This window comes from Carlito syrichta, unplaced genomic scaffold (genome assembly GCF_000164805.1).
Source record: "Carlito syrichta isolate Samal-C Ts95f unplaced genomic scaffold, Tarsius_syrichta-2.0.1 Scaffold201341, whole genome shotgun sequence".
In the NCBI taxonomy this organism is placed as follows: domain Eukaryota; kingdom Metazoa; phylum Chordata; class Mammalia; order Primates; family Tarsiidae; genus Carlito; species Carlito syrichta.
Genome location: NW_007145437.1, coordinates 228,722 through 241,246, shown reverse-complemented (window position 1 = coordinate 241,246; position 12,525 = coordinate 228,722). Strand labels below are relative to the sequence as shown.

The following is a 12,525-nucleotide window of genomic DNA, read 5'->3' as shown; positions in this document are numbered from 1 at the left end:
GAGCCTGAAGATGTAACTGAATTGCTGCAATCTCATAGTAAAACTTGAACAAATGAGGGGTTGTTTCTTATGGATGAGCAAAGTGGTTTCTTGAGATGAAATCTACTCCTGGTGAAGATGGTGGGAACTGATGAAATGACAACAAAGGATTTAGAATATTACATAAACTTAGTTGCTAAAGCAGTGGCAGAGTTTGACAGAATTGATTCCAATTTTGAAAGAAGTTCTATTATTGGTAAATAGTAAAAACAGCATCGCGTGCTACAGAGAAATCTTTTGCAAAAGTGTCAATGTGGCAAAATTCATTGTTGTCTTGCCACTCCCACCTTCAGCAATACTACCTGATCAGTCAGCAGCTATCAGCACCCAGGCAAGACTATTCAGCAGAAAAAGATTACTGCTCACTGAAGGCACAGATGATTTTTTTTTAGCAGTAAAGTATTTTAAAATTAAGATATACAGTGCCTGAGCCCACGGGTTTGAGACCCGCCTGGGCAGCAAGACCTCATCTCTACAATAAATCAAAAAATCAGCTGGGCGTGGTAGTGCATGCCTGTAATTCCGGCTACTTGGAAGGCTGAGGCGGAAGGATCGCCGGAGCCCAGCAGGTCGAGGCTGCGGTGGCCGGGAGTGGCCACTGTACTCCAATCTGGGCGACAGAGTGAAACTCCAACTCAAAAAAAAAAAAAAAGATATGCACACATTAACTGCTTATAGTATAAACATAATATACACTGAGAAACCAAGAAATGCATATGACTCTCTTTTTTACATTTGCCCTATTGTGGTCTGGATTGGAATCCATAGCATCTTTGAGGTATGTCTGTACCTGAGGCACAGAAATGGAAAGATGTTTAAATTTTATGGTGATTACAATAGCTTGATGACTTACCATAATATCTTACTCCTCCCATTCCTGTAAAAAAAGGTTTTGGGTTTTTCTTTTAGTGCTTTTAGTTATTCTCTCATATTAACTGTTACAATATTCTACTAACCAGAAAAAGACTGTGCCATAACCTGTGAGGACACCTCTTCAAGAGAAGTTGCAAAGACAAATAGTGCAAAGTCTCTCAATTTGTATACTAAGAATACTACAAAGAGTCTCTTCAACCCACGGGGAAGTCAAAGGGGCTCAGTGCAACCAACGTCCATGCGCGTGTGCTAAGTGGACTCCAGATGACTTCTATGTGTCATACAAACATTATTTTCTAGAAGTGTCAAATAATGAAAGATTGGAAAGCACCTACTCAGTGGAAAGTATTCATCTGAAAATACAGAGAGCTAGGTCCAACTCTTCGCCAGCTCACCAGTTGAGTGACTTTGTTTAAATGACTCAGCCTCTTTGGAACCCACAGTAAGGCTCCTCATTTATTAAATGACAACTAGTTTATAATTATCTTGAAGACCTCTTGTAATTCTAAAACTCTGCAATTTCCCTTACATTGACACTTCATGATGTGAAGTAACAGTCACTATTCATTTAATTGAAAACTCTAAAATCATTCATTCAGTAGCTTTATTTATTGTATCTAGTTGCTAACCAGACATGTGAACATCTGAAAAACAGATATGGAAGACATAACTTCTCAATACATCTTACTTTGAATAATCTTCAAGTCCTTTTTCAGTGGTTAAACAATAAAGCTTTCTGAGTAGTGCCCAAACAATGGAAATCTGCAATGATAATGCAAGACTGCCTGTGCATAGTTAATAAATATTTACTTTAGTTATAGTCAGAGCTTCTGCCACCATATAAGAATCTCCTCCTCTATACCCCTCACCTGCTTAAAGAAAAAAATAGGGTCACTTAAATTTACTGGTGAGGTTTTTATAACCAAAATTGACTTTCAAAGCATACATTTACAAAAATATTTTATTTTAAAGACTCAACAGGACTTCAACTCTTATTTTCAGATTATACAAGAAAATAAATGAATTTAGTATATTTTATCCTATGATGAAATTTGCTCTATATCTGTTTCTATATACATTCCTTAATGGGGTGGAGGAAAGTATAGAGTCAAAGTTTTAATTGAATATTATATAACTGGATATATATATTAACATACAACTAAAGAAATCATTTAGTATTTTACAGTGTTTTTAAAAATCTAGCTCAATAATCACTTTCTTATGAAAAAAATATAATATGAAAAGTCCACATTTCTCTGGAAATGCATAAACTGACCTAATAGTAAGGTCCATAATGAGAAGAATTACTATCTCCAGAAGAGGGTGGGGGAGGCAGGGGAGGAGGGGGCGGCGGTGGGGGGAGGGGGTATGGCAAGTTAAGTAGTAGATGAGGTGCCATGTTGGGTGCAGCCCAGCCCATGTTTACAGGTGCAGGTGGTGGTGGTGGGGGTGGGGGTGGGGGTGGGGGTGGTGGAGGGAGTGAAAAATTATGCATTTCAAACATTGGAGGAGGAAAGGGGTATTGTGGCATAACAGAATTATCTTGTCTTTGAGGTGGAAATCCCGATGTCTGCTGAGACACCACATGTTCTGAGTTATAAAACTGCTGAGGCAGAGGCCTGCCATGGCTAGCCCGAGGGTATCTACCCCTGGAAAATCCTCGTGTAAATTCTCTGTTGCGATATCCTTTTGAATGCTCTGAAGCAGAGGTACAAGCATTCCAATTCTGATGTACTTCACCAAACTCTTCACCTTTGAGTAGGGAAAAAAGCAAAAAATCAAAAATGTAGTAAGTTTACTATATTCAAAAGGAACTGTTTGAAATTTCAATAATGCCTTTTCTTTAATTTCTAGTATATCTTATGGCAGTTGAAAAAGTAGAAAGCATAAAATGTTGATTTTAAATGAATTGAAAAGGGAGCTTGAAGCCCAAAAATTAGGAAAGAGGACCTAGCTAGACAAGAAAGCGTCTAGACAACAATCACTCTACTCCAGCCAAACACCACAGAAAAATCTGTGGCACTATCCCTGCCCACACTCTCCAAGGCTGAGAGGGAACCTGCACTTCTGTACTTGACAGGCAGCAATGAACTACCCAGGGCACAAGGACATCAGGGCACAACAGCAGAGATCACTCACAGAACTTGAACTATCACCTTGACCAGAAGCAACACTGTTTCTCCCACAGGTTGCTTAGCCATTCATCCACTGAAAGACATATGGGTTGCTTCCATTTTGGGACTGTTAGGAGGAAAACTGCCATAAGTATTTGTGTACAGGTGATCTCTGGTGATAGAAGTGTTGTGTATCCTGAATGTGTAAATGTCATTATCTCGGCAGAGAAACTGTACAACATAGTTTTGCAAGATGTTATGACTGGGGGAAACTGGAACAGTATCTCTCCTATTATTTCTTACAACTGTATATGGATCTACAGTTATCTCAAAAAAAAAGTTTAATTTTTTAAAAAGGCAAGGAAAAAGCATGCTAAAAAACAAAATACTGTTAATTAAGTACTACATCATAAAATTCTAAAAATGGGAGCAAAGAAGTTTCTTGAGAAAAAGTGCTGACAGGCACAAATGACTCTAGCAAGGCTCAGTTTGTGTTACCTTAGAAGCCATTTTGACATCCTTAAGCTCATAAAACTACCACTCAATATTCCTGTGACTCTCTCCCATCATATCCAATGCTGTGTAATGCCCCTGAAGCTAGCAGGATGCCAGGAGGTAAACAGAAAGATCCCAGATATTTCCTCCAGTTTTATATTATTGATGAACTTATATAGATGTAAATGAAGAGAAAGAATTACAATATTTATTACAATTCACTTACCTGGCTCATTAAATTCAGATTTGAGTTTTTTCCGGCCTTGAATCTGAGTTTTTTTTCTCTGTTTGGCTTCTTTTTCTTTTTCATCATCACTGAAATCCAAGGCCTTGTAAAGAAAAGTAAATTTATATTATAGAGATTAGCCAATTTAATAGAACTGATCCTCCAAAAAAGTTGTCTTTTTGATACTTAATATTTTCTATATCTGAATATACTTGACATGGTAGAAAAATAAAGTATTTTTTGATTAGCATAGGGTAGTAATTAAAATGAATACTCAAGTTTTCTTGTTTGTAATTCCTAGAAAATTTCAAATATGTAACTTTAAAATGCCACCCATAACAACTTTCAGATATGGGTATCCCTGGCTAGAAGTCTGACTTCCAGCTTGAACTTAAGCTTTATCACAGTGCCAGCTGCTAAAGGAAACAGTAGTTAGGACTTAGCAAATTACATACATCATCAGATCCAATATAAAAATAGAAAACAATGTTCTATGATTCATTCATTCAAACATACACATACCAATTATATGCCAGGCACTAGTCTAAACACTTTACAGGTTTCATCCTTTACAGGTTTACAGTACTAACTCTTTAGTATTATACTTAAGGGCTGTAAGTAAATACAAATATTAAGTAAGAGTATAGAAAATCATGGGGATGCTATTCAGATAGGACCATAGGAATAGGCTTTTACAAGCAGATACATGCACAGCTCAATATTTAAGAGATGAATATCTATAATTATAAGTGATCAAATCTTTATGCAACTAAGAAATAGGATTCATTGTTATAGCCCACCAAAAAAAACACATACACACAAAACAAACAAGATTTACAAGGTATAAATGACTACCACAATTTTACAATGCAGGCATTTTATTATTCTACCATACACCAGTTAATAGATATTATGTTTCATATAAAAATATATGAAAGCAGATTCATTATGCATGCACGAGTTCACATTTAAACAAACAAAAAAATAAATAAAATGCATATGAAAGTCTTCATATGGAGTTTTCAGTATGGCACTGCTGAAATATATTCTAGATCAAGTCCTCCATGAACCAAGAGTACATATACTCAGAATCTATAATCAAACTGGAAAACATAAACTAATTTTAGTACTTTCAAAATGTATAATTTTCTATTACTAATCTTAATGTGTCAAAATTTTAAAATTCAGGTTAAATCTGATATTTGCCAGACTCTAAAAAACACTGAGATCAGATGGAAGACATTCCTTTGTTTGAAAAAGAAAACATAAAAACAATAATACAATCAATAAGCAAGTACCACGACTTAGTGCTATAGAAGTATGGTACTAGATAACAAGAAAAAAGGGAAAGAAAGAATTCTTCACATGGACAATGAAGATAAATGTCTAATGATAAGTTAAATGTGAAAAAAAGGAAAAGGAAGTTTTCAAGAAGTGAGACTAAGTGTAGAGGCATGAAAGACCACAATACATACAGGAAAAAGACAGTGAAAGTTTCTTACACAGCAAAATCAGAAGAGATGAAACTGGAAAAGTTAATAAAGAATCTTATTGTGTGCCATTTAAAATAACTGGACATCAAAGCAGGAGAGAGGAATTGAAGGATTTTAACTGGGAATAGTTTGTTTTAGAGAGATTACCATGGTAGTACTTTGCTATCACCTTATAAAATAAAAAAAAAAATCACATTTGTTTAACTATAAAGTACAGGTTGGTACCTTACAAATGAATATAAAGATAAAAAGATAAGATTATCTTTTTTTTTTTTTTTTTTTTTGAGTTGGAGTCTCACTCTGTTGCCCAGACTGGAATGCAGTGGCATGCTCCCAGCCACCGCAGCCTCGACCTGCTGGGCTCCAGTGATCTTCCTGCCTCAGCCTTCCAAATAGCTGGAACTGTAGGTACACGTTACCACGCCTGGCTAATTTTTGATTTATTGTGGAGACAAGGTCTCACCAAGTTTCCCAGGTGGATATCGAACCCATGGGCTCAACCAATCCACTCGCCTCGGCCTCCCAAAGTGCTGGGATTATAGGCTTGAGCCATCACGCCCAACCGCTTCGTTTTCTCATAGTTTTTTTTTTTTTTTAGTTTAAACCCCACAAATTCCAAATTTAATCTATGATCAACATCAGGCAATAACTCAAGACTACAGAATTCTTCAATAAATATTACAAAATTAAATCTCAACATACTTCATGATCCAGTCAGCTACCTGGAAAAAGCAAACACTATGAAGCATTCAAAATTTAATTTTGTAATTAACCTAATCAAACCAACTTTATAAACAATTAATATTTCCATAAGTAGGAACTTCAATGCTTAGGCCTGAAACCACAAATATACATTAGAAAACCTGAATTTCACAAGTATGTTGCAAGATCTTTATGAAATCTCCAAACACTTTTAAAACATATAATTTCAGTAATAAGCACTAAACATAACTGAGAACATTAAGCGATTATTCAGCACCTTAATAAGAATCACATGAATACACAACATTAATTAGAAAACATAATCAATCTCATTTCAGTGTGGAGCCTAAGCTAAGGATCACTTGTTGGGTGACTCATACATGTATAAAACCCTCTGAGGGGGCAAAAATCTGATTCACACCTTAACAAAATTAGAAACTAACATACACCATGATCTTCAGTATTACCTGAAATAACCAAAAATGAATCTGCATATCTATAATGCTGAAAAAAGTTAATTAGAACTGCTGTGCACATTTCTAAAATTCTCACATATAATATCGCTACATGTTATAAATTCATACTATTTTCAAGAAATGAATATCATAACTGCAATTAATGTATTTTAATAACTTAGAAAAAACAAAATCTACTTAAACATCTTCATGAAAAGTTAAACAAATAATCCTACTATTTATTTCATTCATTTATATATTATTCCTAAATTTATTCTACTTTTTAGAAAGACTAGATTATCAAGCCACTTTTGGCATAAAACTACTCTCATGCCAACATGAATACAAAAAGAAAATGAAAAGATCTCTTTTTAGGAAGAAAAGTATACTATTAAAAAAATGGAGTATTAAGTAGTTTCCAAAGATTTTGCACCTCTAAAAGAAGGGTAGCTTATTATTAAAATTACTATAATAAGTGCCTTCCTGTCCCATATGGTGATTAAATCGAATAAAATTTTTTAAAATGACATCCTGCCTTTACCAGATATTAATGAATAACAAGGTATATGATAAGCTGGTATCTAAGTAATCATTAAAATGTAACTAAATGTAACCCCAAATTTTCTTATCCTAAAATGATCAAACAGAAACTTTCATTGAAAAGAATAAAACAGTCATCTAGGAGCATGAGGGAATACAGGGAATAGGACAGGGAAGGAAAGATGACAGCTGAGCAGTATTAGCAACTTCCTTAAGGTCAATAATGGATTCATAAGATTAAGAGTCCCACCCCTACTTACTAAAATATGGTATAAAAAGACATACTTACATCTGGTGGTGGTTCCTGATCATTCTTCCATGATGCATCTGATCCCCTATCCCTGGGGAAAAAAGGCAAGTATTAAGATTCTGTTAAAAAATGCTTACAACTTAACCAGAGGAAAACAAAGTAGAAGACATGCACTCAACCTTTAATTTTGCAATATACAACAAAATAACAAAAAATTAATGACCACTTAAGTGTCCTTTGCCTTATTTCAAAAGATGTGGTAAGCTCATAAGAAACACACAAAAGTTGAATACATATAAATATTAGGATTAGGGAATTGGAATGAGGAGCCAAGGCTGTGGCATGCAAAAGGAAGTGGTTTGGCAGTTCTTTTGATTTATACTTTCATGATACCCAAAGTTTTCATAAAACTCCATTAAACAAATGATTATTCCACACCAACTATTTAGAAACTGTTCCAGCTGTAAAAGTCACAAAAACAAATGAGGCATTCTCTTCTTGAAGATTTTACAAGTTTGTTAGTGCAGATACATGAATTCGTTTTCCCTCAATTTACCTGAGGAATATGAATCCTCCATGAGTAACCAAAGCTTGTTTCAACAGTGAGTTTCAGAACAAAGAAGATGAAGTAAACACTAACTAGTTTGACGAGGAGAAGCAGAATCTTTAAGACTTGGATGTCAGTGTCCTGACAACTTTATGTGAAAATTAATTACTTCTGGTGGAAAATTTTATACTCTACGGCCAAAAAAAGTATATATATATACATTATGAGTATGATTATGATTTCTTAAAGTCCACTTTTTTTTTTTTTTTTGAGTTGGAGTCTCACTCTTTTGCCCAGACTGGAGTGCAGTGGCATGCTCCCAGTCACCACAGCCTTGACCTGCTGGGCTCTGGCGATCCTTCCGCCTCAGCCTTCCAAGTAGCTGGAACTACAGGCACGTGCTATCACGTCTGGCTAATTTTTGGTTTATTGTAGAGATGAGGTCTCGCCAAGTTGCCCAGGCGGGTCTCAAACCCGCGGGCTTAGGCAATCTGCTCACCTCAGCCTCCCAAAGGCGCAAGATTACAGGCTGAGCCACCAAGCCCAGCTCCAAAGCCTACTTATAATGGTATCTTTTTAGTTGTATTAACTTCATAGTGTCAGATATCTTGTTATTCAATTATGTTAAAATATCTAAAAAGCGGCCGGGCTCAGTGGCTCAGCCTGTAATCCTACGCCTTTGGGAGGCTGAGGTAAGTGGATTGTCTGAGCCTGCGGGTTCGAGACCTGCCTGGGCAGGCGAGACCTCATCTCTACAATAAATCAAATATTAGCCGGGTGTGGTAGGTAGCGTGTGCCTGTAATTTCGGCTACTTGGAAGGCTGAGGCAGAAGGATCGCTGGAGCCCAGCAGGTCGAGGCTGCGGTGGCCAGGAGCGGCCACTGCACTCCAGTCTGGCAACAGAGTGAGACTCCAACCCAAAAAAAAAAAAAAAAAAAATTAAAAAGCATTAGAACTAGATGTACTTATTGTTTTGAACTAGATCTCAAAAATATATGAGACTCATGGGAATTAATGTCATTAAAAGCAAGGTACAGATGTCAGTGTGGTAGCTAACATGAAAATCACTAAGTTTAAATTTTTGATTCAAAACTTTGATATCATATCGGGGTGCCAAAAAAACATATACATACTTTAAGAGATGTTATCTATGTATTACTTTTGGTTTGCTGAAATCAGAAGTGTCTGGATACTGATTGTAGTAACCACTTTGAGCATCTCTTGTAACTGCAGAAGTCAAACATGACTTGTGTTCATCTTTTGTTATCAGTATATATTGAGTATTAGTTTTAATAGTCTTTTTCCTTTTTTTTGAGTTGAAGTCTCACTCTGTCGCCCAGACTGGAGTGTATTGGCTGCTCCCGGCCACCGCAGCTTCAAACTGCTGGGCTCCGGCGATCCTTCTGCCTCAGCCTTCCAAGTAGCTGGAATTACAGGCATGCACTACCACGCCCAGTTGATATTTTGATTTATTGTAGAGATGAGGTCTCGCTGCCCAGGCGGATCTCGAACCTGCGGGCTCAGGCAATCCACTAATCTCAGCCTCCCAAAGGCACGGGTTTACAGGCTGAGCCACCGAGCCCGGCTGTCTTTTCCTTTCTTAAAATGTGTATACTTCTTTGGGGCACCTTCTGTATATGATGCATTATCAACATTTTTCCATCACTTAAAAACAAAAAGCATTTCCTCAACTATTTTACACCTGTGCATTAAACATAGCCAGTACATGATATCTCATGACTGCAGAGCCCTTAGTCTGGACTTACAGGCATAAGTGGGAAAAGTTCCCCAAAGAGTGCCATCTATGACAGAAAATCAAAATCTCTTAGTAAAGATCAAACAACAATCCAAAAGGCAATTTTAACAAGAAAGTAAATACATGGAAAGTTAAGACTAAAACAGTCTTTCTAGAGACCAGTAAGCTGGAAAGCTGAACTTCTCCACCCTAAAAGCCAAGTACTCCACCAAGTTCCCATGACACACACCAACATGCAGTTAGAATAAAACAGTCTTCTTCATGCGAGGCGTCTGCAAGATGGGCCTATTTTCCCTATTTTTTGATTTATTCCCATTTCTTTTCAGGAGAATCATAAATCAAAAACAAAGACTGTGCCTATTATTTAAAATCTATTTAATAAACATCTTCAGAAAAAATTACACAAAATATTTGATTTGTTATAAGTTTAATATTTGGCATATCCACAGCAGTATCCCAATATTCAAACCAGAATGAAATGCTAAAACATTTTAAAATATGTTAAAACCTTTATGACTTTAACTCTACTCAAATGAATCTTTCTTGTCAAAAATTAAAAAGCATTAGAACTAGATGTACTTATTGTTTTGAACTAGATCTCAAAAATATATGAGACTCACGGGAATTAATGTCATTAAAAGCAAGGTACAGATGTCAGTGTGGTAGCTAACATGAAAATCACTAAGTTTAAATTTTTGATTCAGAACTTTGATATCATATCGGGGTGCCAAAAAAACATATACATACATATACATAAGGTTAATTTAGGAAAATTAACCTTACACAGCCTGAAGAATAGCTTAGGCAAATGTTCCTTCAGATAATTATTTGGATTCTTATAAACACAAGTTTAATCAATAAGACCAAAATTCTCATCTCTGAAATAATAAATGAAATTACGCAACTTGAGACTTGGTTTAATATAAGTTGGTATAGTGACCTTCTTATGCCATGAAACTCGGATCGGCACGTTTGACATAGTACCAGAGCTATTCAGTGACTGAAGTTCCTCTGTATTTCCTGCAAAAACCGTATCTATAAAAATGCATCACCTATGTTTCAAGATTCCAATAAAAGGAGGGCTAGAATTAAAAGAAACTTAAGTGTCAAACTAAGTGCAAAGTCTTTTTGGATTTAAGATCCCCTTCTTCTCTCCCAGTGCTTGGCAGTCTTTTCTTCCACTCCTAACTTGAAAATATTTTTAGTGACTCATATTTATTACATCTTTCCAAAGCACCCAACTTACTTTTATTAAAAAAATCTCTCCTACTTGTTGAAACTCATGCCACTTGTTGATATAAAAAAATTAAATTATATTATGTATTTATTTTTTGAGTTAGGGTTTCACTGTCACCCAGATTGGACTGCAGTCGTATAATCACAGTTCACTGCAGCCTCAACCTCCTGTGCTCAGGCAATCCTTTGGCCTCAGCCTCCAGAGAAGCCAGGACTACGGGTCCTTGACACCACACCCGGCTAATTTTTTTCTTTTTCTGTAAAGATAGGTCTAGTTAGTTATGTTGCCTAGGCTGGACTTCAGCTTCTATGTTCAGGCAATCCTCCCACCTCAGCCTCCCAGTACTGGGATTAAAGGCAAGAGAAACCACACCCAGCTTAAATTACATAATTTATAATAACAAGTACTGATATAAACAGTTCTACAGCTAACAACTGGCAACACAGCTAACAAAGGAAAAATACACAATTAACAAGTTGGGAGCACAAATATGCAGAAATATTCCTAGTCACATGCCACAAGAATCATTTGGCATATTTACAGACAAAATTGACAGCGGCGGTTTGTAAGTTAGGTCAACCCTATATACTGTGGCTTTCTACACAATTTTTCAGGGATACATTTTAGCTGTCACTTCTATAAATTTAGGATTTATAGTCAATGCCCTGAGATGTACTCATTTTCTTTTTCTCTTGAAAATTATCATTTTAAGAATTTTATTTAAAACTGAAAAAAGTTGCATAAAAAACGATAATACTAATAATGAAGTAGCATGTATATAAAAGAAAGTATAGGAGTAGAAAAAAACAATGAACTAGAATTCAGAAAATTTACACAGCTCAAATGGGCTCCCACTGGCTAATCTGCTAACAAATTGTAGCTTTCAGAGGTGTTATTAGGAATATAATTAAACTGTTTTCAAGACAAATGCCATATAAGAAACTGAGAACTACCATCACTGAGAATTACTCCTAAAACATAACCATTAGATAAGAACAACTAACATGCCAATAAAGTACTTACTGTTTAAGTGTTTCTGTGAATATATATTGGGTGAAGTCCTTCATTGATGGAGCAAAATACATAGTCTCCTTTATTTTAATGCCTTTACTCTCAATGTGATCTGATGAATTAAACCGTAACACATAAAATGGATGTGCAACAGGGCCAAATATCTCAAATATCTATAAAAGAAACATAAAGGTCTCTTTTAATATGTAAAATAATTATTTGAAAAGTTAGCAATATTTTCTTTTTAAAAATACCACTGATAATTGCTGAAATAAAGTAATTTTGTCAGTGTTAGAAAATAAAATTAGATTTGTATTTATATTTAAGTCTTTTTTCTATATACGCTAAGGCTTTGTATATTATATTGGTTATAAATGCATTGATCCATTCCAGATTTCCTTTCTATGAATTTAAAATAACAGTAACAAGTGTGTTCCTTGCCAAATGCAAATCATTTTGGTGGTACTAACTAGATGCACAGTATGAATTTTTTAAATTTATGACTCATTTAAGTTGTAAGATACAAATGAAAAGCATTATAATTGGTAACTTTAGAGAAATAATATACTGCATGCATTTGAAAACTTAAAACAAGAATCATAAAAGCAACCTTCTGGCTTCAATAGGTGTTAAATCATTTTTGTTGTTTCCAAATAGTGTTAAGATTTTTGCAAAATTAAACCATGACTTTTTCTAATTTTAAAAAGCAGTTGATGTGAACTTGAAGTTACTTACTTCTAAAAAAAAAAAAAAAAGATGCTATAACCTTTTAAGTAAAAGAACTGCT

General features: G+C 35.3%; 1 protein-coding gene across 1 annotated transcript in view; it reads right to left on the bottom strand.

Annotated features, from left to right (window-relative positions):
- Positions 1-1,502: 1,502 nt before the first annotated feature.
- NAF1 (nuclear assembly factor 1 ribonucleoprotein) overlaps positions 1,503-12,525 on the bottom strand; it is a 37,227-nt gene continuing 26,204 nt past the window's right edge. Inside the window, exons 8-11 of the mRNA XM_021709380.1 lie at positions 11,751-11,911; positions 7,227-7,278; positions 3,748-3,850; positions 1,503-2,664 (exon numbers count right to left, since the gene is read on the bottom strand). Coding sequence (XP_021565055.1) covers positions 2,189-2,664; positions 3,748-3,850; positions 7,227-7,278; positions 11,751-11,911 — 792 coding nt within the window. The 3' untranslated portion in view covers positions 1,503-2,188. The remainder of the gene's footprint in view (positions 2,665-3,747; positions 3,851-7,226; positions 7,279-11,750; positions 11,912-12,525) is intronic.